General features: G+C 45.4%; 1 protein-coding gene across 4 annotated transcripts in view; it reads left to right on the forward strand.

The window, feature by feature from the left end:
• Positions 1-27816, forward strand: part of CAMSAP2 (calmodulin regulated spectrin associated protein family member 2) — a 541958-nt gene that overhangs the window by 459876 nt on the left and 54266 nt on the right. For all 4 annotated transcript variants that reach the window (XM_086957854.1, XM_086957865.1, XM_086957838.1 and 1 more), the window contains 2 exons: positions 422-558; positions 24488-24708. In XM_086957854.1, coding sequence (XP_086813980.1) covers positions 422-558; positions 24488-24708 — 358 coding nt within the window. The remainder of the gene's footprint in view (positions 1-421; positions 559-24487; positions 24709-27816) is intronic.

Below are 27816 nucleotides of genomic sequence, written 5' to 3' on the forward strand. Positions count from 1 at the left end.
TTCTTGGCATGTAGGGCTGTAGGGTCACATGCATCCACCCACCTCCCCGGGCACCCGTACCTGTTACAATACTATTTTACTTAGATACATATGCATGGACATCTTTATTCTATTCTTACTAACTCCATTCTCACCCTCTGTGGGAAAACAATCTAACAATGGAGTCGATGCCCATGCGCACTATAACTGAAAGGAGGAGTCACCTACCTCGTGACTGTAAAAGACTTCTTCGAAGAAAAACAAAGTGGAAACATCCGGACCCAACACTAGATGGCAGATTTATGCAACGCATGTGAATCTACAGCTCTACATGGCAAGAACAGATGCATACTGAGTGAGTAGCATTTTCCTTTTCTTAATAACATTCTGGGGTTGTGAAGAATGTATATAACTAACTTATGGTAATTTTGAATTCTCACAGGATGATCAGAAGGAAGAAAATGATATGGCCCTTAAACGAGCAGCTCTATTGGAGAAACGGTTAAGGCGAGAGCAAGAAAATAATATTCGAAAACAAGAGCTGGAAGCTGAGTTAGAACAGAAGAAGGAAGAAGCAAGGTACAACTACGTGCCAGGGTTCAGTGTATTAGCTTGCTAGAACGATGGTTTGAAACAGATAATTCATTTGCTCCAGATGTAGTGTATCTGAGTCTGTTGCCTCATTGATCTGATCAATTGTTTCTGTTACACGCTGAACGTCTGACCAGGAAAGGTAGCAGTCAGTGTAAGCATGGCCACTACGTACTGTGTTAGCGAGTGAAGAATAACTATCCAAGGTCCCCTCCACTGGCACACCTCTATACAAACAATTGAAAAGCAATCTCGATAGTACAGAACTTTATGCTCCACTTATTTGTCCTTTTCATTAAAATGGATTTGCTTTTGAATCACTACAATCTATGCATGTTTCGGTGAGTTACCACTGCCTTCTCCAGGATTGTCACTTCTCAACCCAAATGAGGGGGTCTGCCAAATTTTAGAACTCAAGCTATGGAATGACTAACAGCTCCAAATGGGTTAAACTGGGATAACAACCAAATTCCTGATGAAGATCTGCCAAGGTAATTAATGAAACAAGGAATCCACATAAAGGTCTCCTTCTTTATTCCAGCCCAGATGGAATCCTAAATACATTTTCTTCCCCTTTTTAGTATCTCATGGGGGTACCCCAGTCTGAGTGAGTGCTGCCTCCAGCCATGTATCATCCCACACTCACGGCACCATTATAGTAGGACAATACGTGGTTGGAGGCAGCACTCTCTAAGACTGAGTACCCCCATGGGATACTGAAAGGGGTAAGAAAATGTATTTAGAATATAATCTGTGCTGATATCATCGGGGATATATACAAATACACGTTACAAAAATAATACCATAAATGATCTCTTTTGATCTAGTGAAAAAATCTGTTGGCTAGCAGGCCTGAATTGAGGAGACATTTGTGAATCCAGATATTCTGATTTATGTGGAAAGATGAAATGACTTTTTCTGAAGAATATATTATTAATGCAACTCCTAAATGGAACAAAGCAAAAGATTCCAACAAGCATAAAGTTAGGATTGCACTCACTTATCTGCCTGATGTAATGTTATGTAATGCTGATTTGTAGAGCCCACCATCACCCGGATGGTATCCTGGCGCTGAGCAGGTGTGAGGCTAGCCACACCTAGAGCTGAGTGGGACTATGTGAGGAGGAAGCTCTTATGTGTAGCGGAAGGTCATTCCATGCTTTACGAGCAATGTGGGAGAAGGCTCGACCACCGGATCTGGTTATCCGTATGTGTGGGATATATGTAAGTCGGAGTCTGGACGAGCAGATGTGGCTGTAAAGGTTGTGAAATCAGATGTGATTGTTGAGGTATGCTGGGTCAGTGTTGTGCCTTGAAAGTGTGGGTAAGGAGTTTGAATAGTGCTAGTTTCTAAATGGGAGCCAGTGGAACTCCTTCGGGTGTGGAGTGCAGCGAGGGAGGTTGAGAGTGATTACGGCTGCCTGTTCTGAATGGACTGCAGCCTTCTGGTGAGATTTTTGTTGATTCTGACATAGAGGGTGTTCCCATAGTCCAGCTTGTTTGTGACCAGTGTATGTGTGACTGGTTTCTGGATGCTGATTGGGAGCCATTTAAAAAATCTTCTTCAGCATGTTCAGGGTATGGTGCATTAGGCTGTGACGGCACTGACTTTGGCGTTCCTGTCGAGTTTGCTGTAGTGATGATCCCGAGGTTCTTGGAATGGGTGGTGGGAGTACGTGTCAGTCCCAGGTCTGCTAGCCACCAGGTGGACTCCCACAGTGATGTGCTTTTCCCAAAGAGTATGATTTTGGTCTTGTCAGTGTTTAGCTTAAGACAGTTGACCAGGGAGAAGAGCACCTTCCATGAGAGATGTTGAAGTTTGAGCTTATGCATTGGTTCAAAAGGTGGTCCCACTAGGTATGAAAGTACTGCAAACAATTTCCAGCACTGGTATAGTCTTCACACCGTTAGGAGTACATTATTTTTTTAACTTCGAGCACCACTAGTTCTAGGCACTCATTGCCTAAGTTGTGACCTTATATGTCAAATGGCGTGATTATAGGATGACAAACAAAGGTCCATTGGGGCTAGATCCAAGCCATTTTTCTGTTTAACCACTATGTGTATGATTTCAGTGTAGGTGCACTGTATGCATATGTATCTTCTGTCGATAGCCTTAAAATGTAGCATGTGACATGGGTCTGGCAATCCTTGATCTACATTGAGCACCACTAATGTAATTACATGATGACATCAAGCCCAAAAAGGGGGATATTTTCCCAGATAGAATTTCATTCATAAAGCACAGTCGGAAGGCTACACTTTTGCAACCCTGGGGCTGTCATGTGCTTATCTAGGTTCCTGATCGATACTGTGACCTTATGCCCCTATTCGGCTATAAATCCATTTATTCCCTATATTGGCATAACCGTTCAAGTGCGATTTTCTGTAAAGTCATCTCTGGCCTCACACGAGCAGAGCCACAGAGCCACATTCCAGCATGACTCTCTGCTACTTCCTTTGCGACCAATTAGTGCAATGACAGAGCAGCAGTCACTATCTGATATTCCTAGATAACACTCCGAGTTCTTCAACAAGATAAAAACTTAGCAAACCTGGAAATCCCCGCTTGCTATGTTTTGATTAGTAATGGAACTCTAATGAGCAACTGATAACTATCACTTCCTAGTGACATCTTTAATTGACGTCTTATGTCCAGCAAACTTGCGTCAAACCCGGCACCTGTCAGGTATAAATATTACCAACGTTGCCTTAAGCAATGAGCGAACATGTTGCTGATGCCAGCTGCCTGCATGACCCCGTGTTGGTAAAAACTAGCACTCTGTCGCTGCAGCCTGCTATCCTGTGGTGGTGAAGCTACTGATTACCATTATCGCCGCTACAGCGCGACCTATGGTGCAGTACGCTTGAGGAGCCGTGCAGCCGTCCTCTGCGAAGACATCCAGCCCAGCTGCCCGCGGACGCTGTCACCCCTCCTTCCTCGACGCGCTGAGAGAAGCCGCTGCCTTTCTCGTGCAGAGAAATCCAGTCCCGGCGCTTCCAGTTTACCCTCGCAGGTGACTGGGATATCGAGAGAGACCCCTGAAGGAGATACCAATCCTCCATCATTCTATTCAGAGGTATGGTGTTGACTAAACCCTTAGACGAGAATTCTTGAAACAAACCTTGGCAAAACCAACTTAACTTAAGCTACTTACTTACTCCCCCTTCTCACGTGTTAGGCTTAGGTCAGGCACACTGGGGTAGGCTTAGTTAGAAGCACCAGTTGAGTATGTTAGCCTAATGTATATATGACTGTATATATGTTTTATTACTTTTAAACCATTGTATGGCTAAGAAACCATATCAATGCTTTTACAGTTCTATTTCGCAATACTTATCTTACTGTACGTACTTTTTATAATAACAGTTATTGCAATTGTGGCAATACATTTCTCTTGTACGAGAAGAAAGACTGTTCAATAAATGTTAACCCTTTATTGATAAACGCCCGTCTCTCTATTCTCTACATACTGTGAAAGTAAACTGCACTAGACTGACTGAGTGAAATCTGTGTCTATTGTTTCACACGACCCTAGAGATCGACTCTTGATCTGAGGAGCAAAGTTGTCATGTTGCACGGTTGTTGGAAAGCTGAATCCCTTCTTGTCTGTGCCAAGGAAGCTGATCACTTCCTATGCAGAGAAGAAAGTTTCCAGTGACCTCTGAGCTAGTTGGTAACACAACCCAATTAAGTTTAGCATAGTCAGTGGAGGCCTGGAATATAAGCAGTTCCACGTCGATACTACTGTTTATGTTATTCCAATGCGCAGGGCCTAGTGGGAAACTAGGAACTACACTACATGGCGCCCAACGTTTGGTAAGGCGATAAACTAACGTAAGACTTGTAGAGTAACTCAGTCGTGCATATTTCACACCCCTTTCTCCCGTAAATACTCCAATAGACGTCTGGAGTGGGTGAAAGGTTAAAATCCGCCCGACCTTAGTAGGAAGAGATTCCTATGTAAAGCTCTGGTTTATTCAACGTTGAAGGATACAGTGTTCCAAAATATTGTGCATCTAATCTTTGTCTCCTTGGAGACCCACTCTGCAAAAACTGCATTTATACAATGTCAGTAGAAAACAACGGCACCACTGGGGCCGCAGTAGATGCGACTCAGCAAGGTCCCGAATACACAGACCCGGGTGCTATTATCATCCCGGTCCAGTTAAGAAGATCTATAACTTTAAAACTTATAGAAAACGGACTGCCACCTCAAGGTGGTACAGTAATTTTCGTGATAGAGGCTCACGAGTATCGGCAGACAGAGGTATTCTATTCATGGATAAACTTTCCAGCGGTAAACGCGATAACACAAGAGTTTCACTATTACAAAATAGAGGAACCTCCGGAAGAGTACGCTCCTTTCGAGGAGGTTGAAATTCCACTTAAATTTCAAGAGCACCTGCTCTGGTTTAATGGCGCCCTAAAACACAATGATCACATAACTAGGCTCGGTCCACTAGGTAGACCAGGAGCCACGTGGCCGGTTCTAGCCAGCTACACACCACATCCTGACATTGCAAAAATGTCTAAAGAAGAGCTGTTAGCACAGCTAAACACATTAATAAAAATACATAGGCAATTAGTCCAATATGTAATACGGACTGCAACAGTCCAGCCAGCTGTTAATTCACACCAGCTGACCCCTCATCAGGGGAACACAAATAAAATTACACCACAGAACATACAGTCATGTCTTGGTAAAACACCCGTAAAACGGGAACAAATTCCTTTCTGGTTAGCCCAGAAAATCACTCAAATAGAGGCAGTATTTCCTGATACTACCCCTATTGAGAAACACAGAATCTTGACCATCTGCCTTCCTATGGGAATCGCACCACACGTGGAGGACTGCGACACTTGGGGTACAGTCTTTGCTTCCATTTACACAAAAACACACGGTGTTCCGTCTATGGCGGTAATACCAGACGTGCTAAAACAGATTCAAAATGAATTCGGTCCAGAACCAGCTTTAAATCTAGGTATGAAATTACTGAAAGACTTCAAGCAGGTCACGGCTATATTATTAGCCAATGTAAAGGGAGAAGCAGCATCTGTGGCGATTCGCCAGAAGTTGAGGGAAACAGATATAAAAGATCCTGTTGAGCTTGCAAAAATCATAGAAAAATGCTATGAAGAATTAGGTAGAGACAGCTTGGGTGGGAAAAAAGTTAAGCCCCTACTGCTCGAAAATCCTGAAAAATTATTTATTAAAAATAATTCAAACACTCCTAAAAAGAGCTGGGATGGAAATAAACAATCCACTCCCAAGGAAAAAGTTTTCCAGTCCAGAGGAAGGTCTCCTCGACGGAGGGAAAGAACTCCGACTCGAGAACGCCAGTCTCCCCAACGGGAGCCCTCTGAGAAAAGATATAACCTTAGAAATAGGGATAATATAAAAAAACCTGATAGATATCAAAGTATTGATACACGTCCCTCTCGATCTCTTCCACAGAATTCGGAAAGAAGAGGACGGTCAGACCCAGGAGAGCACACCAAGTCCAAAGACAAGGAACCTGCTCAAAATAAGAAATCTCAATTTCAGAAAAAGAAGGTAGCCAGTATTAGAGTAATCAACCATGCCGAGAATACTGAGGACACAGTTGAAAAACGGGGAGTGGGCATTGACAATGTTGGACAGTGCAGCAGAGATCAGTATAGCGCGCAAGATCTTGATGAGTCATCTGGAGACAGTGGACACGAATGAATACATTCAGGTTGAAACTGCCGACACCAGACTTAGCGAGCCCCATAAAATATACGAAATAACATTGCGTATAGAGGGTGATAAGACTAGGAAAATTAAGGGTCTATTTTGGGATAAGCTCTCAAAAGGCTATGATATTCTGTTAGCTGAAAAAGATTGGCCCCCGGAGTTTGTCAGGGAGTGCCCTCGTGGCGAAGAAGTGATTATGCCTGCCTTCTCGAATCACATACCGATTCACAAAAAATACACATATGCAAGGAAATGGGCTGTAGCCCAGGCACCTGCATTGTATAAAAATCATGTAGGATGGGATGAGGATTCTACGCCTCACAAAATCCAACTAAAAAGTGAACCAACTGCCCAACGGCAGTATCCCATAAAGCAAGAAGCTAAAAAACAAGTCAGGAAGATCTTGGATCAACTTGAGTACCAGGGGGTGATTGAAACATGCACCTCTCAAATGAACAATCCTTTGTTTCCTGTCTCCAAGCCAGACAATTCATATCGTCTAGTTTTGGACTACAGACACCTTAATACATGTTGCAAAACTTTTGCAGTACAAAACTCGCATAGTGCAGCCCTAATGAATAACATAGTTAGGAAAAAATACAAAACGACATTAGACATTTCTAATGGTTTCTTTTGTCAAAACATTGCACCAGAAAGCAGATATCTGACCGCTTTCTCCGCATTTGGGTCACAGAAAAAATTCTGTCGTCTCCCACAGGGGTTCAAGAACAGCCCAGGACTATTCTCAGCTAGGGTAACAGAGTTACTACAAATCTATGATGATGAAGCATTATCTTACGTAGATGATATTTATCTCACAGACGACGACTTGGATACTCACTTGAAAAGAGTGAACACCATTATACTTGGGTTCGCAGCAGAGGGTTACAAATTCAACTTTAAAAAGTCTCGAATTGCCCATCTGACAGTACTGTTTTTAGGGTACGAATTATCAAGTGAAGGGAAAAGCCTAGCGGACAACTTCTTAGAGAAGTGCGCTGTACTCCAAGCTCCAAAAACGCTGAAGAATTTACAATCAATACTAGGTTTTCTGAATTTCGGAAGAACTTACATCCTAAATTACGCAGAGAGGGTTAAACCTCTCTACGAACTAATAAAACCTGATTTAAAACAAATCAATTGGACTCAAAAACACACAGAAATTTTGAGATCACTGCAAACAGACATGTTAGCAAAAACAAAATTAGATACACGTGACAACACGATCGATCTTGTAATCCGAGTCATCCCAGGAAGATGCGGATTCACGTACCTGACCTCTAATGAGGGAGAAAAGGTACCAATTTCAATTAAATCTCACTTGTACACACAAGCAGAAAAAACATTCAGTCGCACAGAAAGAACTGTGAACGCAGTGCAAATCGCATTAGCAAATGAACGAGAACTAGCACACGGCAAACGGATTAATATCCTTACAGCGGAATCCGCCTTCGAGGCGCTATTCAGCCCAGTAAACCTGCCTACAGTGTCACTGGATCCGAAATGGATACAGTGCATAGATTCTCTAGGAGCGGAAGACGTGAAATACTATTTCGCCCCGCAATTCGAAGAACTGAATGATTTAGAATATGAAGAAGAATATCCTCTGCCAATCGAAATTTTGCCTCTCCCACAATACGCCTGTATAATCTATACAGATAGCTTTGTACAGCATTTTAATGTAGAGAGTAAATCCTACAATGCAGCATGTGCGATCATTAAAGGTCGTTGGCTATGCGGTAAATTCAGACCGAAAGTAACAAAAACTGAATCTGTAAGAAACTGTTCGGTTCAGAGAACTGAAATCAGATCTTTAAAGATGGCGCTAGAAAATGCAGAACGCGAATTCCCCACACTTATAGTGTGCGATTCTCATTTTTGCGTCAATTCTTACAACAACAAACTGCAGAGTTGGATCGAAAACGACTACAAAGATGACACAGGTGCCACAATAAAGCATAAATTGCTCTGGAACGAGGTAGCTCTTTTAAGTAAAGAACTACAAAAGACTCACGTGATTCACGCACAGAGTCTTCAACGTGATGGCGTTCACGTTGCAGGGAATTCATTGGCTAATACAGCCACCGCGGAAGCAACTAACCCGGCTTCCGTAGCCACAAAAAAGCGTACAGATAAGTATATAGACGGGGAAACCTTGCTAGCAGTAAAAACGACCGTAAAAGGCGACTGTGCAGCACTACCCGTAAACTATCCACTCAATTATGCATACATAATCGATGCAAACTCCGTTCCTTTTGCTCGAATCCCTGGAGTGGGGGACAGAGTAATTCCAAACAGGAGCGGGAGGGGCTTCCTCTTACTGGAAGCACACATGGGGTTGGGACTGAGACACCAAACAATCAAAGCCTCTCTGAAAGAATTGCAATCAGAGTACTGGTGGCCAGGAATGAGTATAGATATTCAATGTTTTGCTCAAAAATGTGAAAACTGCAACCGAGATCGCAGTAATGAACAGGCAAGTGTAGTTTCAGGATCCCTTCTAGACAGCATAAGGCGGTCTATCTGCGCAATCAAAGAAGAGAAGCGCGTCCCAGTGTACACCATTAAGACAAAAAGCACTTAAAAAAATGAGGCCTCCAGCGCTCGGCTGACGCTAGAACGGTTATAAAAGATTAGCGAGTCCATATCGGCACATACGCAATTACCGAGTTCCATTCTGACCAGGGTCCTGCTTTCAGCTCTCGAGCCTATAAGGAGGCCATGGCCGGCATGGGAATTGGGTTGCGGTATTCTTGTCCGTCGCACAAGTGTGATAGAAAGAAAAAACCGGGACATAAAGCAATCTATAACAGCGAAGGTATTAGGTTCAGGCGCTGGGTGGGTCAAACATTTAATAAGTGTCCAGACTAGTCTTAACAACATGCCAAGAAATTCTCTAAAAGGTTTCAGCCCATACGAACTATTGTTCGGAATAAGAATGAACGTTCAGGACCTCGATAGTCAGATGTCAGTGGTACAAGCAGAAACAAAGCAGTTTGAAGTAAAAGACCGTTTGGCTGTTTTACAGGAACTGAATGAAACAAGAAAATCATTAAGCAACATAAAGTTAAAGCAACAGCCAAATACCACTGACGAGGCACCACCCGCAACAGCCCCAGCAAGGACTGTCTGGATTCCAAAGATTGGGGATCTAGTCAGAGAAAAGATCGCGGTTAAGAAGGAATTTGGGCCTTCTTACAGAAAAGCAGTACCTGTCTTAGCAGTCACCGGAACAAGATCAGTTGTGCTACCGCCCCTTGCTGGTAAAAAGGAGAACAGAGTCGTGTCTATCGATCTGGTAAAACCACAAGCATGTGGCCTATAATCAACAGTAGGCCCAGTGGACTCCCAAGAAACAACAGAATACCCAAACTTGCAACAATCCAAGAGGTTCAAACTGAAAGACTCATCACATTCGATCAGCCTGCAGTGCACAATGAAGGACTATGCAATAATGCCATGGAACTCGTGCCTCTTGAAACACAGATTGAAACAGTTCGTCATGAAACAACACCAGTCTACAATGATGTGGCATCAGAAAGTGCTACCGAGAGACAGATTGAAAAAACAATCCCATCAATTGACAGAACTGCCTCTGGTTATTTCATCAACTTCGACAACTTCTCTGAAGATTTAAACGACCCCGAAGTGATGCCAGAAACAAAAAAGTATTCTAAAGAAAATACAACAGGACTCCTTCAACAAATCAAAGAACTATATCTGGATTCACCGTTGATTGAGCATTGGATCATCTCAGGGGTATTCATACTCCTACTATGCCTAATTTTAGTTTTAATTTTAGGAAAGTTCATTACAATTGAATGGACACAGCAAGTCAGAACATCAACCTAGTCCTGAAACCACACAGATCATCCCACGTGAAGAAAAGAGAACTGTCAACAGTAAATGTCACAGCAATTCCAATACCTGGTGGGGTAGTATGGGAGAAAACAGACTATGAGATCTATGGTCCGGTTGAAATCCTGAAGTATCCTCATCAACTAAAGGTTTCCTTAAGTGACTTTGTTACACCTAGTACATTCTCTGATGATTGGGACTTTAACAGTATTAATGACATGATGTCTGATTTAGTAATGTCAGCTAGATTCACAGATCATGATTATTTACAAGGTTCATCTAGTTATGAGCAGTTATTCTGTTATACCCACTATGGGGATCATTACTTGCATAAATCTGCACAGCCTAGAAATGTTTTTATGTATAACCAATGGGAACATTGTTCTACACCACCTAAAAGCAGTTCTAAAGCATTTTTTGAGAAATTCAAATATTTTTCAGGGTTTAACACCAGTGATGCAGAAACGTTTTATTATAAACTGTTAGATAAAACAGGCATGAAAACAATGCTGACAAATTCTAAATTGATATATTCAGAAGCATTTTATGACAAAATGATGACATTTGGTTTTGATTATTGGAAAAATAATATTGAAACAAAATCAATTTGGGGTACAAAAGATTGGCAGGTGCAAGGCATAGAAGCACTGTTTAGAACCTGCATGATACCAGAACAAATGTTATTTTTAAATGACACTGTACACCAAACATCTTGTCTTGGCCTAGCTAAGAACAAAGACCTTAAAACACCGTCTATACCAAAGCCAATAGCTGAGAATACAACTGCAGATAAAGAGTTAGACGTGTTACACATTTTACATTTCAACAGAACACATCCTGATTGGAAAAAGTGGTTAATCTGGCCTACAGACACAAATAGCTGTCAAGATAGATTCCTGAACAAAACACAGGGTTTAAAAATGACCAGATTAGACCCTAGATATTCCCAGAGACAACATCCAGGAATTATAACCACATACAGTGTAGGTAAACTCTGCCTAGAATGGCTAACTACATCCACACTGGCTGAAATTAAGCAACACTTGTCTTTATTAAAAGATGGTGCTGATTTGCGCGATTTCATTCTTGGACCACGCAAACAGCGTCAAAAGCGTTTCATAGCGACCAGCATCTATGCTGCTTACAACGAGGCTTGGAAAGTAAAGCAAATTGAAACTGCTGAAAAGATACGAGAAATTGATCGTATTAATTTGGAAAAATCACTTTCTGTGGTAGACAATGGGTTAATGACTCTGTCTTCCAGAATATATTCTTTGGACAATATTGTATCCTCTGCCTTTGATGTGATAGACAGAGATTTGCTAATGTTACAACATGGCCAGTCTCAATTACGCTCTATTATAGAACTAGGCTGGACGCTGCAAAATCTTCGTTCAGGCTATGTGCCTTGGCGTCTGATAAACACAACGTCATTATTTTCCATTTTTAACCTTACTGATAAACAGATCAGTTTGGCACAGAAAGGAGCAGACTATACAATCTTGAGCATCGAGAAACTCGAGAGATTATCATTGACAATGTCAGAGAGTCCTGTCATTGAATGGATAATACACGGAATTATCACTATTCCGATAACAACTTTCCGCTTTAAAAAGTGCCTTGAATACATACCTGCTGGCCAGTATGAACAATTGGGTAAGGGATATGTTAAATCCGAATGGAAATTACCATACACTCATTCTTGCTATAGTGACAGCGACAAAAATGTATTTCTTAGTGGTGACAACTGTAAACACTCACTAAGCGGTATACTTTTGTGTCAGGGTATTAATTTACACGGAGCATGTGATGGCAATTCAAACAACCTTTCATGCCACCAGCTAGTCACACCTGCAACTCAGATAGAGCCCTTCTTTATGCAACTCGCAAACGGGAGTTACATTCTAAGAACGGATCACAGGTGCTGTGGCCTCGCGCCCGGACTAAGTTATCTAGTAGAAGTAACGTCCATGGTCAAATGTTGTATGCAAGCATTGTTCCCGAGCGGGCCTCCAGACACAGTGACTCCCCTCTGGCCTCGTCTGAATCTCTATTCTATACGAATTGATACATTAAGCAAAATGAAATCTGTGCTTTTACAGACAACAGTGCCTATAACGTCATCTAAAGAGACGTATGATCTTCTAGTCGCAAGGACGGCTACCGAGGTCCATGACCTTTTATCAACAAATTGCCCCGTGCATTTCGTACAAATGCTCGACCAACTCCTTAACATGTCTAGTGCTACAAGCATCCCAGGCATTTTTAAGACAGTCTTTACGGGACTGCTAACACCCTTCCAGGCAATTTTGGGAATCTTTCCTAATTTTGTGCACTCCATCTTTGGTGGTATTCCACTATTTTTTGGACTCATCGCAGGGATTCTATTTTTGACCCTTCTGCTACGTTATGGCAAGCCTCGGCTCAGACATAGCTCCCATGGGAATGGAAGAAACAATCCTAGCAATGCGCTACAGGGACAGGATAACTAACGTCCTCGGATTGGCCAGGCTGAGAGATCTAAACATGACCTGGTTCCTTTCATTCAGACCGATATGGCAAAATTGCATTTTACCTGTGCTACGGTGTATGCTTTGCGGCGAGGAATGCGTGTTGGACATCTGTCTTTCACTTCCATCAGCAGTACCAATGGACGTCGATACTTTGCTAAGTCCAATAACGGCTCACGCATTGTGTTGTCCCCAGCGGCTACCAATCCTGATGACGGCATTCGTGGAGACTCCTGTACTACAGCCAAGTGGTAACAGTGGAGCGAGTGACAAAAGCAACATCATCCAGGTACAACGTTCTGTGAGCATTGCTGATCCTGCATTCGATGACAGCAATCATTCTCACACCTGCCAAGTTTCAGCGCTATCTAATTTGGTTGAACTATCACCTGATTTTGTAGACCAATTCTTTGCGAGCCTGTCTGATACGATGTTCTCACCCACAGAGAAACAATAACTTTTGAGAAGCTTTCCGACACACGGCGTTCCCATGAACTCTGAATTCGGCCTTCAGTTTTGATCAACATAAAACTGCCAGGAGCTTTGGTAAACTGATTTTTTCTTTGAATTGGACAATTTTTTAAAAAAATATTGACCCTCTCTTTTTGGCACGAACAATTCTTTGCTTAACGTAAAAACTATTCTTAGAGAACAGAAGCTTCACACTTCTATTTCTAAAAACACATCTAGAGACATAACAACATAACACCAGCCTCTAGCACACATATTATTACAATGCATTTTTATGTGATGATTTATCTCGCATTTCTTCTGTCAGAGATACTTCATGTGTAATTCTTTATGCATAATCGTTCATTGATTCCATATGCAATACCTTTTGAATGATTACTATGCTTTAAAAAACGTACAGTACCTAAATTCCATGTATTACAAGTACGCCTATTTCGAATGCATTTATGTATTTTGGGGTGGGCTATGTTACACCATGTTACACATGCATCTAATTGCTTAGTTTTAGTAATTTTGATGGACATGAATTCGTGGAGTGGGTGTCATGTGCTTATCTAGGTTCCTGATCGATACTGTGACCTTATGCCCCTATTCGGCTATAAATCCATTTATTCCCTATATTGGCATAACCGTTCAAGTGCGATTTTCTGTAAAGTCATCTCTGGCCTCACACGAGCAGAGCCACAGAGCCACATTCCAGCATGACTCTCTGCTACTTCCTTTGCGACCAATTAGTGCAATGACAGAGCAGCAGTCACTATCTGATATTCCTAGATAACACTCCGAGTTCTTCAACAAGATAAAAACTTAGCAAACCTGGAAATCCCCGCTTGCTATGTTTTGATTAGTAATGGAACTCTAATGAGCAACTGATAACTATCACTTCCTAGTGACATCTTTAATTGACGTCTTATGTCCAGCAAACTTGCGTCAAACCCGGCACCTGTCAGGTATAAATATTACCAACGTTGCCTTAAGCAATGAGCGAACATGTTGCTGATGCCAGCTGCCTGCATGACCCCGTGTTGGTAAAAACTAGCACTCTGTCGCTGCAGCCTGCTATCCTGTGGTGGTGAAGCTACTGATTACCATTATCGCCGCTACAGCGCGACCTATGGTGCAGTACGCTTGAGGAGCCGTGCAGCCGTCCTCTGCGAAGACATCCAGCCCAGCTGCCCGCGGACGCTGTCACCCCTCCTTCCTCGACGCGCTGAGAGAAGCCGCTGCCTTTCTCGTGCAGAGAAATCCAGTCCCGGCGCTTCCAGTTTACCCTCGCAGGTGACTGGGATATCGAGAGAGACCCCTGAAGGAGATACCAATCCTCCATCATTCTATTCAGAGGTATGGTGTTGACTAAACCCTTAGACGAGAATTCTTGAAACAAACCTTGGCAAAACCAACTTAACTTAAGCTACTTACTTACTCCCCCTTCTCACGTGTTAGGCTTAGGTTAGGCACACTGGGGTAGGCTTAGTTAGAAGCACCAGTTGAGTATGTTAGCCTAATGTATATATGACTGTATATATGTTTTATTACTTTTAAACCATTGTATGGCTAAGAAACCATATCAATGCTTTTACAGTTCTATTTCGCAATACTTATCTTACTGTACGTACTTTTTATAATAACAGTTATTGCAATTGTGGCAATACATTTCTCTTGTACGAGAAGAAAGACTGTTCAATAAATGTTAACCCTTTATTGATAAACGCCCGTCTCTCTATTCTCTACATACTGTGAAAGTAAACTGCACTAGACTGACTGAGTGAAATCTGTGTCTATTGTTTCACACGACCCTAGAGATCGACTCTTGATCTGAGGAGCAAAGTTGTCATGTTGCACGGTTGTTGGAAAGCTGAATCCCTTCTTGTCTGTGCCAAGGAAGCTGATCACTTCCTATGCAGAGAAGAAAGTTTCCAGTGACCTCTGAGCTAGTTGGTAACACAACCCAATTAAGTTTAGCATAGTCAGTGGAGGCCTGGAATATAAGCAGTTCCACGTCGATACTACTGTTTATGTTATTCCAATGCGCAGGGCCTAGTGGGAAACTAGGAACTACACTACAGGGCCAACAGTGCCGCCAGGTACTGTATTGTCTAGAGTGCTATGAATGTGTTTTTGGAGTCATGTATCTGGTTACATGTTTTTGAGAATTTGTAATGTTTTTATGAGCCATTTTTCTTGGTACAGGTACACAAATAGTTTCTGTCTTCTTAGAAACTGTGCTCCCATTGCCATTCCTGTAGAACAGCAGCGATTTCCTTCAATGGGCGGGAACTGCTGCGCCCAACCTATATTCACACTGCCTGGCATTCGCATACCACATTTGTTTTAAAAAGCTAAGTAACACCGGTAGCAACGTTCCGAACCATTTTAAAACAAGTACGGAAGCCTGCCCCAGTTCTGCGGCATGCTGCCTGCCTGTGATGCTCCGAGTCAGACACGGGCATCAGGCAGGACAGGCAGGCAGGTTTCATGTGAAGTTGTGACACATGCCCTTTGCACATGCATCAGATTAAAGTTTAGTAAACCGCTCTGACATAGTGCCAGCCTGATAATCACTGTTTAGCCCTTTTGAAGGCCTGCCTACAAATTACGACAGACAGCTTCATATTTCCAGGCAGCCTTGGGTGGGTACAGTTTAAGCCCTCCTGGACACTCATCTAGAACTTTTATGCTCCGCCACTTTCAAATGTCACCTGCCACCACTGCTGTAGAGACTGCTTTTGAAGGAGATTCCAGTCTAGATGCCAGGATTTTGTAAATGATTATTATTATTTTTTTAAATGTGTGAAAATTAATTTTTTTGGTGCGATCAATATTTGGAAGTACGCATTTTGCAAGTCTCTCTCTCAGATGCAGTGTCCCCTTGTTCACATTTTGTTCATCATCTTAAGGCCTAAAATGTACCATAGCTCATGCTTGTATTCTTTGACAATGTATAAAACTAGCGGAAGCATGAACAGAATCATGATTCGACCATATGTAAGGGGAAGTCTAACTCAAAAGCATGATGACAAAGACCTCAATCTTCTGAACAAATTTGTTTTTACTATGTCCTTTTCGAGGAATAGGATGTTATGATGAGATTAGGGGGCATATGTATGAAACGATTTTTTATTTGCAAACCCTGCGATTCGCAAAAAAAACAGCGTTTGCGAATAAAAAATCGCAAAACGCGATGTATGAGACATTTTCTCATTGCATTTTTAAGGAATCGCTAATTTTGCGATTCTTAATTTAGCGTAAGCATTTAAGGAATCGCAAATTGCGATTCCTTAAATGCTATGTAACAAGCACCCAAGTTGTGCGATTTCTCCTTAAGAAATCGTAAATTACCACCAACTTCTAGTTGGTGGTAATTTACGATTTCTTTCACAAATGCACATTTTGGCATTTTTCAAGGTGCCATGTGGCGCACATACATGCCCTTAGGGCATGTATGTGCGCCATATGCGCACACATGCTCATTTCAGGGGTGCACCAGGGTGTCCTTATGACACCCTTGCACCCTTGAAATTATTCTCAATTTGTAATTCTCAAATTGCAAATCGCTAATTGAGAATTACTTCCCATTCCTTCCTATCAATCAGTCAATCATAGTACTTGTAGAGCGCGCTACTTACCCGTGAGGGTCTCAAGGCGCTGAGGGAAGGGGGTTGCTGCTACTGCTCGAAGAGCCAGGTCTTGAGGAGTCTTCTGAAGGCGAGTAGGTCTTGGGTCTGTCGTATGTGGGTAGGGAGGGTGTTCCAGGTATTGGCGGCAAGGTAGGAGAAGGATCTGCCACCGTAGGTCGTCCGTTGGATGCGTGGGACAGCGGCGAGGGCGAGGCTAGCGGTGCTGGCGGGTGGGGGTGTAGAAGCTGAGTCTGCTGTTCAGGTAGGCTGGTCCGGCGTTGTGGAGTGCTTTGTGTGCGTGGGTGAGGAGCTTGAAAGTTATCCTCTTGTCAACGGGGAGCCAGTGTAGGTCTCTCAGGTGGGGGGTGATGTGGCTGCGGCGGGGAAGGTTGACGATCAGTCGGGCGGAGGCGTTTTGGATGCATTGTAGTCGTCGTAGGTGTTTGGCTGGGATTCCTACGTAGAGTATGTTGCCGTAGTCCAGTCTGCTGCTGACGAGGGCCTGTGTCACCGTTCTTCTTGTTTCGGTCGGGATCCACTTGTAGATCCTGCGGAGCATGCAGAGGGTGTTGTAGCAGGAGGAGGAGACGGTGTTGACCTGTTTAGACATGGAGAGGGAGGAGTCGAAGATGAATCCTAGGTTGCGTGCATGGTTGTTGGGTGTTGATGCTGTTCCCAGTGTGGTCGGCCACTAGGAGTCTTCCCAGGCTGAGGGGGTGGGTCCGAGGATGAGTACCTCCGTCTTGTCCGAGTTCAGCTTCAGACGGTTGCTCCTCATCCAGACGGCGATGGTCTTCATTCCCTCATGGAGGTTGGTTTTGGCGGTGTGTGGGTTCTTGGTGAGGAAGAGGATGAGCTGGGTGTCGTTGGCGTAGGAGATGATGTTGAGGTCGTGATGGCGGGCCACTTGTGCAAGGGGGGCCATGTAGATGTTGAACATCGTCGGGCTGAGGGATGAGCCCTGGGGGATACTGCAGATGATTTTGGTGGCTTCAGATCGGAAGGGTGGGAGGCAGACGCTCTGGGTTCTGCTGGAGAGGAAGGACGTGGTCCAGTCAAGGGCCTTCTCTTGGATTCCGGCTTCTAGGAGGTGTGTCTTTAGAGTGCGATGGCAGACCGTGTTGAAGGCGGCCAACAGGTCCAGGAGGATGAGGGCTGATGTTTTGCTGTTGTCTAGTTGGTGCCTGATGTCGTCTGTGGCGGCGATAAGTGCTGTCTCGGTGCTGTGGTTTCGTCTGAATCCGGACTGGGACGGGTCCAAGATGTTGTTGTCTTCCAGGTGGCTGGCCAACTGTCTGTTGACGATTTTCTCGATGACCTTTGCCGGGAATGGGAGCAGGGAGATGGGCCGGAAGTTCTTGAGGTCCTTGGGGTCCGCCTTGGCCTTCTTGAGGAGGGCGTTGATTGCGGTGTGTTTCCAGCTTTCAAGGAATGTCGCTGTTTCGAAGGAGATGTTGATGACCTTCCGTAGTTGGGGTGCGATGGCTGCGTCTGCTTTGTTGAATACGTGGTGTGGGCAGGGGTCTGACGGAGATGAATGAATGAATGAAATGAAATTTATAAACGCGCAACTAAGCCCGAAGGCATCAAGGCGCCTAACCAAAAGAAATCAGAAAAAAGGCAAATCCAGAGCTAAGGGTAGGCTTTGGCAAATAGCCACATTTTAAGCGCCTTCCTAAAGGCTTGCTTTTAGGGAAGGGCATTAATCTCAATTGGCAGAGCATTCCACAGCCTTGGAGCCAGAGTTGAGAAGGCTCTTCCACCCCACTTGGCTCTACGGACGCGGGGGATTGCTAGCAAGGATTTGTTGGCTGAGAGCAGAGTTCTGGAAGGGGAATAGGGAACCAACAGGTCCCTCAGGCCTCTAGATCTATTTATAGCCAAAGCCCCATAGATCAGGCATAGGGACTTAAAAGAGATCCTGGCCTCTATCGGGAGACAGTGCAACTTTTTTCTGGCAGCCGTAGCGGAGGCCCGCTTAGGTAGATCTATTACAAACTTCGCAGCGGCATTCTGTACCATTTGAAGTCGCATTATAAGGCCCTTGTTAATGCCTAAATATAAGGCATTACAATAATCAAGTCTTGAGCCTATTAATGCTACTGCAATTTGCTTTCTGGCTTGAGGGGACAGATAGTGTTTTATCTTCCTCAAGATGTTTATTATGCCCCAGCATGTAGAGATGGTCCTGTTTACTTGATGACCCATCCCCAGAGTAGGGTCAATCATGACTCCTAAATTCCTGGCCAGGGCAGTGGGTGTAGGGCACAGGCCCAGGGATGAGGGCCACCATTCCGCCGACCAGATGTCCTCCTTACCTCCGAACACAAGAATCTCTGTCTTCTCGCCATTGAGCTTCAATGAATTGCAAATCATCCATTGAGCCACTGCCTCCATACAGTGTCTAAAATTGGAGGCAGCCGAGATGAAAGGTTGGGCGAGAGACATCAAAATCTGCGTGTCGTCGGCATAAGAGACTACCTCCATCCCATAAGATCTAATAAGCCTGGCAAGTGGGGTCACATAGATGTTGAAAAGGGTCGGACTTAGTGCCGACCCCTGGGGGACCCCACAATGCACCGGGAGGGATGGAGATAGAAACTCCCCCAGCTTGAATCTCTGTTCCCTCTGGCCGAGAAAAGAGGCCAGCAAACTAAGTGCTGGCCCCTCAACCCCTATCTCCCTCACTCGAGATGTTAACACTGAGGGAGACAGGGTATCAAACGCAGCCTTGAGATCTAGCAGGATGAGGAGGGTAGTGTGGCCCTTGTCCACTCTAGTGCGGATGTTATCAAGCACAATGGTAAGGGCCGACTCAGTACTATGCTCTCTCCGAAATCCATGCTGCGAATGATCTAAGAGGCCAGAGGTTTCCAGAAAGGCTGCGAGATGCTGGTTGAGATGGGTTTCCAGCATCTTTGCGGGGGCTGGGAGCAGCGAAATGGGGCGGAAATTTTTGAGAACCCCCGGGTCTAACGTGGGCTTTTTTAACAGTGGTTTAACCACCGCTCTTTTCCATTGTGAGGGAAAAGTACCATCCCTCATTGCCCTGTTCATGATCTCTAGATACATAGGCAGGAGAGACTCCTTGCATTGTTTAAGGAGCTTCAAGGGGCAAGGGTCTAAGGGAGACCCCGATCTGGTCTTTAGCAGAAGGACTTCAAGTTCCTGGAGGGAGAGGGGTGGAAAGCTGGAAAAACACCCTGGCAGCAACTCCTTGGAGGGTATTAGCGAAGGGACAGATGGGCACAATGAGGTAGATAGGGCCGACCTCTAAAGCTCTAAGGCCGAATATATATCCACAATTTTAGATTGAAAAAATTGTGCAACATCATTGCAGAGCTGCTGTGAGCTAACAACAGGGTCTGGCACCTTCAATGAAGTGAGCGTGTCTACTATCTTGAACAGCTCTTTCGGCGAAGAGAGTGAGGTGGTAAGAGAGGTAAAATACTCCTGTTTGATCCTAATCACCTACATCTTGTAATTCTTTAGGAGGGTTTTGTGACTATCCCTATCTCGCAAGTCCCAACTGGTCCTCCAAAGACGTTCCTGTCTTCGTACTCCCTGCCTGAGAAGTCTTAATGATTCACAAAACCACGGTGAGTGGATGGAGTTCATGGCCTTGCGTGTCTCGTCATCGTTGACGTTGGACCAGTAGGTGAGGCGGATGGCGCTGGTGGTGTTCACAGGGGAGGTGGAGTCTGGCGTAGACGGGCGGTTGTGGTGTTGAAGCTGTTGTGGATGTCAGCGATCTTGCGGTGGAAGAAGATGGATAGTGAGTCGCACAGTTCTTGTGAGGGCGGGATGTCGTTGGCATTGGCGCTGGGGTTGGAGAGTTCCTTTACGATGCTGAAGAGCTCTTTGCTGTTGTGTGCGTTGTTATCCAAGCGGTCTTTAAAGGAGGATCTCTTGGCTAATCTGATGAGGTGGTGATGTCTTCGGGTGGCGTCCTTGTGGGCTGCGTGGTTGTTCGGTGTGCGTTCGTGGAGCCATATTTTCTCCAGTTTCCGGCATGCGCGTTTGGAGGTCTGGAGTTCGTCGGTGAACCAGGTGGCTCTCTTGCTGGCGTGGTTGTTGGAGGGTTTCTTGAGCGGGGCGAGTGTTTTAGCGCAGTCGTCGATCCACTGTCTGAGGTTGTGGGCTGCGGTGTCAGGGTTGGTGGGGTCAGTGGGTGGGTTCTGGGCGAGTGTGGTGATCAGCTGGTCTTCGTGACTTTGCTCCGGCAGCGGCGAGGCAACTGTTGGGTGCGGTGGTGCGTGGTTGGTTTCTTGAAGGTGAAATGGATGCAGTGGTGGTCGGTCCAGTGGAGTTCGGTGGTGTAGGTGACGAGTTGTCTGAGGTCGAGGTTGGTGAGGTTGTCGATCAGGGTGGCGGAGTTGGTCTCGTTGTTGTTCTCGAGGTGGAAGTTCATGTCCCAGAGGAGGATGTAGTCCATGGAGGCGAGTACGTGGGTGCTGGCGAGGTCGGCGATGGAGTCGCTGAACTGAGCCCAGGGTCCGGGGGGTCTGTAGATGAGTGTTCCTCTGAGGGTGGTGTTGGGGTCGGTGTGGATCCGGAAGTGCAGGTGTTCGGCGGCGTTGAGGATGTCGTCTGCGTGGGTTGCGACCTTGAGGGTGGACTTGTGGACGATGGCTATTCCTCCTCCAGTTCCGTTGGCGCGATCCCTGCGGGTGATCTTGTATCCGTCCGGGATGGCTATGGTGATGTCGATCGCCGAAGAGTCGGTCCACCAGGTCTCGGTCAGGAAGGCAACGTCTGGGGCAGAGGTGTCGAGCAGATCCCAGAGCTCAACTGCGTGTTTGCGTGCGGATTGGGTGTTGAGGAGTATGCAGCAGAGGTGGTTGGGTCCAGTCCTTGGAGGTTTGGTAGTTCTGTCGCAAGTGAAGCTGCAGGTGTGGCAGGAGAAGGGTCCGTGGGTCCGTTTCAGGGTGGCCTGGAAGCAGGTGTGGTTTAGGCTGGTGTTGAGTGCTTGGAGGCTGCTGGCGTCGTAGTGGAGTCTGGTGTCGTGGCGTTCGCAGGGTCCAGGGGTTCTGGCGCTGGCCGCGGTCCAGGCGCAGACGGGCGCAGACGGGCTTGCGCGGTGCGTCCGCTGAGCTGCCGCGCAGCTGCTGCCATTATAAGGGGAGCTGGGAGGAAGGAGCAGCTGGGAGGCGGGAGGCAGGGGTTAGTGAATGGGCACAGGGGAGCCGCTGGGGCAGCAGCGGCGGGAAAGCGGGCAGTGGGCACGGGGGGGGGAGGGAAAAAACGGCGCCCAGGAATCGGCAGCAGGAGCAAGGGTGCGAGGCACAAGGGCTGGTGCAGCAGGAAACAATGGTGGGAGGCACAAGGGCTGGTGCAGCTGCAGTGGGGGGAGAGACCTACCTGGCAAGGTCAAGGGTGGCTCTCCACACCGCGTGCTGTCGCCAGTTTTAAGGGGAGCTGGGAGGGAGGAGCAGCTGGAAGGCTGGAGGCAGGGGTTAGCGAATGGCCGCGAGGGGCGGGCCCCAGGGGCAGCTGCAGCGGGAAAGCGGGCAGTGGGCACGGGGGCGAGGAAAAAAACAGCGCCCAGGAATGGGCAGCAGGAGCAAGAGTGTGAGGCACAAGGGCTGGTGCAGCAGGAAACAATGGTGCGAGGCACAAGGGCTGGTGCAGCTGCAGCGGGGGGGAGCGACCTACCTGGCAAGGTCAAGGGTCGCTCTCCTCACAGCGCACTGGCCCATAGAAATGAATGCGAAGGTATTCATTATTTGCGATTTCGCAATTTGCTAATCGCAATTAAGGAATACCAAGAAATCGCTAATTATTTGCGATTTTTTTAATGCATCCCGTTTTGCGATTCTCAAATAGCGATTCTCAAAAAATCGCTATTTGAGAATTGTAAAAACATTTGGCTGTGCAGAAAAGAACAGGGCAGAACCCACTTGAGATGCAAACCTCATCTCTGTGTAAACTGGTTTAATCTATTTTACTCTGCCAGGCAGAACAGAGAGAATACATGGCCAAACTGCTTGAAACAGTAACATATATAGACTTACCTAGAAAAGTAAAACTGTTATTGATGACCTCCTGAGGGCATTATTCTATCTGTTATTACTAGAATGCGGAAGGAAAAAGAAATGGTGCGGGTTTCTCCAAGTTAGCAGATCTAATTTAGCTGAACTCAAACGTGGCCATACCACCAGAGCCTCTTTCTAACATTTCGAAATCTAACTCCTTTTGGAGTAACAAAGTGGTTTGACTATATGTACCCTCTTACCAAAATATTGAAGATGAAAGAACAAAAAGGGAAAAATATTTAATCTCACGTGTGTTTGGCATCAGCAATAACTCACTCATTAGCTCAGGAAAGACGTAAGACAACCTCGGATCTAGAGGATGTCTTGAAGATGCGATCTGGAAATGATGACCATTCGGCTGAATTTTGAACGTTGGACATTGGTGATCTCTTTATTGAGCACCCATTCTGACATGAACATTGACGTCTCTGAACTAGATCTGGGTATGCGAACTGGTGGGTAGCATTCTGATGTGAAGTGTTTAGATTTTAGAAGCATGTTGGGGTCGGATTTCCAGTAGGGGGGAAACACTGTCGCTCTTGAATGACCTTGAGGAAGCAGACAAACCTGCTCTCGGAGTTTTGTCAAACGAAAGAAAAAAAACAGATGAAGACACACTGTCCATACCGAGTCATCTTCAACATTGAGGTACCTTCAACTTTGCTGGATCCCTAGTGGAGAGGAAATATCATTTTTAAGGAGCATTCAATGGACTAAGTACTCTTGGAATTCTTTGTCAATGTGTTAATACCAACCATATTCACAGGGAATAAACCACAACTCCATAGGGAGCTAGCAAGACCTGACGATGAGTCGGGTCTAGTCTACCCGTTTGCTACATTAGCCGCAGTTGGCCTCCTGTAAGGAAATAACACTCAGGTAAAACCTCCCACATATCTCTTCAGAACCTCTTGAAGACCAGGGCACATTCTCATTACAGAGGCAATTGCCCACAAAGTGGAGATGTCAGGAAAAAAATGTTGTCGGGCAATCTTTAGGCACCGGACGAAACACATGTATTGTGATGATCGGACCAAAAAAGTAAACAATAGGTTCAAAAACTATCTTCTGTAGCACAGCAGGGATTAAAATATCTAATGAAGCTAAACATGATTTAGTACATTAAGTAAAACATTTCACAACACTTGCAGGTGACCAAAGTGCAGTATAAAACACAATATACATTATTTATTAGTAGTAGTAATAGTAATTGTACTAAGGAACATAGATATGTCTTGCCTGATATGCATTTTTCGATATAGGCACACCATAGAGAAGATTTAGCTTCCTTACCCGACAATGTATTCCAGGACATTAGGGCATCCTTAGTACCGCATACAATACTGTGATTATCTGCTTTATTTACCCCTATAGAGGAGAATTAAAGGGTTTTGTTCCAGCAAAGAACCTGAATAGTATCAAATTGTAATGCTAATTCGATCTGAATAAGACAAAAACATAAAATACTGCACTTTAATAGGCATTTTTTTTTAATTAAACACATACTGAGAATATTCTCTCCATAAATGTTTTCCACCATATAGGTGAGAGAATCTAATGTTTATAAAGCTTGAATAATTGTGAATTTTGCCTGCAATATTAAATGGTGACACGTGGTCCTGATCAGCTAAATATACTTTGCAAATTCAACATGCTTTCATGTGAGTTTACAGCAAGTGTGTGCATCTCTTTTTTATACTTGGCAGATTAAAGTCAGAAGAAGAACGGCAAAAAAAAGAAGATGATAAAGCACGTCGGGAATTCATAAGGCAGGAGTTTTTGAGGCGGAAGCAGTTGAAGCTCTTTGAAGAAATGGACAGTGCTATCAAACCCCGCACCAACTCGACCAAGCAGAAGAAGCCACGCCCCAAATCAATTCACAGGGATCACATTGAGTCTCCCAAAACTCCCACTAAAGGTCCACCAGGTAACACCCACGTCATGTGCACCAATAGAGTCTGTTCATGCAAGGGCACCAGCGTGGTTTGGCGGCTCACTCCTCTGCACTGATTGGCATGCGCAGCTACAACAATGTACACTTTTTAAAGCTGCATGCGTCTCCACTGGAAACATTCTCACTGTGCAAATGTCAGTTCCCAGTTTTTGCTTGTTCTGTTATGCGTGCATGCATGTATATGCTCACTTACTGCACACAAGAGCATGTCACGAAACTCAGTTGTTTATTACACAGTTAAGCGGCATCACTCTTTCTTTAGCTCGCGCCTAGAGAGCCCTTGCACTGTCTCTGCGAGACATGCTGTATTCAGGATATGGGCTTTAAAAGGTCCGTCCATTTTCAAAGACTGCCCCTGTTACATGTGTTGTTACTCAGAGCTTGTAAGCACTATTTCTTTCTTTAAGCTGGAGCCCTGTAGACCAGTGCTCGTGGTTTACAGAGCTCTGTTGTAAACAGGGCTGTAAATCTTGCTCTTATCACGCCCCTTCTGCTGTGCATTCAAAGACTGAGGTCTGGGTTTTTTCCCCCTTTCGCTCGATGCCATTGATGCTTCCCCCGTCCTTATGTTAAACTGATTTTATAGGTCTGTGGTGCCTTGGTGCATGTTGTGGCCAATGTTTAAAATATATGGCTGTGCCCTCAATCTCCTGTAGCCTCTTTCCCACCTGCCCCATCCCAATCCAGCTAGATGTCCCTCACATCTGAACGCTCCATTTCTGTAAACAGGGAACCAATTACACAGCTTTTTAGGTCTCGCCTGAGCCAATGCACTTGCGCATTCCTCCGGCGAGACTTATGTAGGGGCTCCAGGAAATGCTCCCAGAGGGCTTTGGAATGCGGATTATGGCCAGTGCATGTGCGCCGGGCGCCCGCTCACCATTTGGCAGCCTGCGACCACACTGAGAACAGCAAAGCGCTTTCATGGCTATCACTCCCTTGTCCCTCCCACTTCCTCCTGCGCGCGCACCATTTAGATGCCGCGCACCACACCTCCTGCTTCCCCTCTCACAACAACGCTCTCAGCTCTTCGCTTGTTTTTTCACTTTCAGCACGGTGCACTGCCAATGCTTGTTGCTGTGTTGTAAAGCGCTCACATTTGCGCTACATAAGACCATCGTAACATTAATTTATTTTTATTCAAGCACAGGGACCTTACATACATTTTTTTTCATTTGTTGGTTTAGGCACGGGCGATTAAGCAATTTGCTCAGAATCACAGTTTCAGTGCCCCCGGGACTCGAACCTGGCTCCCCAATCAGCTGTCTCTCGATTGTATACTCCGTGTCGCTGCTTCGATGTTTTGGCTTTTTTTTGTAGTGTTGTAAAGCGCTCACATTTGCGCTATATAAGACCATCTTAACATTAATTTATTTTTTTTCAAGCACGGGGACCTTACATACAATCCCACTCAGTGCCACATAATTACACGCCACATATTTACACAGCACTCAATGCAACAAACACTCCAAAGCCCACTCCGTGCCACATAATTACACGCCATATAATTATAAAGCACTCAATGCAACATACACTCCAAAGCCCACTCAGTGCCCAAATAATAATATGCCACATAATTACACTTCACCTCAATGCAACATACACTCCAAATACCACTCTGTGCCACATAATTACACGCCACATAATTACACGCCACATAATTACACTGCACTCAATGCAACATACACTCCAAATACCACTCAGTGCCACATAATTACACCCCACATAATTACACTGCACTCAAAGCAAGGACCCACACACCGTCAAAACTAACCTCCACGAGGGAATGAAGGGCGTCGCCGACTGGATGAGGAGCAGCCGTCTGTAACTAAACTCGGAAAAGACGGAGGTCCTCATCCTAGGACCCACCCCCTCAGCCTGGAATGACTCCTAGTGGCCGACCACAATGGAAACAGCACCGACACCCACCGACCATGCACGCAACCTAGGATTCATCCTCGACTCTTCCCTCTTCATGTATAAGCAGGTCAACACCGTCTCCTCCTCCTGCTACAACACCCTCCGCACGCTCCGCAGGATCTACAAGTGGATCCCGACCGAAACAAGAAGAACGGTGACACAGGCCCTCGTCAGCAGCAGACTGGACTATGGCAATGCACTCTATGCAGGAATCCCAGCCAAACACCTACAACGACTACACCGCATCCAAAACGCCTCCGCCCAACTGATCGTCAACGTCCATCGCCGCAGCCACATCACCCCCCACCTGAGAGACCTACACTGGCTCCCCGTCGACAAGAGGATCACCTTCAAGCTCCTCCCCCACGCACACAAAGCACTCCACATCCCCAGACCAGCCTACCTGAACAGCAGACTCAGCTTCTACACCCCCACCCGCCAGCTCTGCTCCGCCAGCCTCGCCCTTGCCGCCGTCCCCCGCATCCAATGAACGACCTCCGGTGGCAGATCCTTCTCCTACCTCGCCGCCAAGACCTGGAACACCCTCCCTACCCACCTACAGCAGACCCAAGACCTACTCGCCTTCAGAAGACTCCTCAAGACCTGGCTATTCGAGTAGTAGCGGCACCCACCTCCCCTCAGCGCCTTGAAACCCTCAAGGGTAAGTAGCGCGCTTTACAAGTAGTCTGATTGACTGATTGAACATACACTCCAAAGCCCACTCAGTGCCACATAATTACACGCCACATAATTACAAAGCACTCAATGCAATATACACTCCAAAGTCCACTCAGTGCCACATAATTACACGCCACATAATTACACGGCACTCAATGCAACATACACTCCAAATACCATTCAGTGCCACATAATTACACGCCACATAATTACACTGCACTCAATGCAACATACACTCCAAATACCACTCAGTGCCACATAATTACACGCCACATAATTACACTGCACTCAATGCAACATACACTCCAAATACCACTCAGTGCCACATCATTACCTGCCACATAATTACACTGCACTCAAATTTTTTAATTTAGTTCTGAATCTCATATTTCCTTTCAAGCTTATTGTTTCAATAATGACACTCCATGCAATGCAAATTAATGCTACCCAATTGTACTCCATAAAACTGCACTTCACTCTATA

This window comes from Lissotriton vulgaris, chromosome 1_1 (assembly GCF_964263255.1).
Source record: "Lissotriton vulgaris chromosome 1_1, aLisVul1.2, whole genome shotgun sequence".
NCBI lineage: Eukaryota > Metazoa > Chordata > Amphibia > Caudata > Salamandridae > Lissotriton > Lissotriton vulgaris.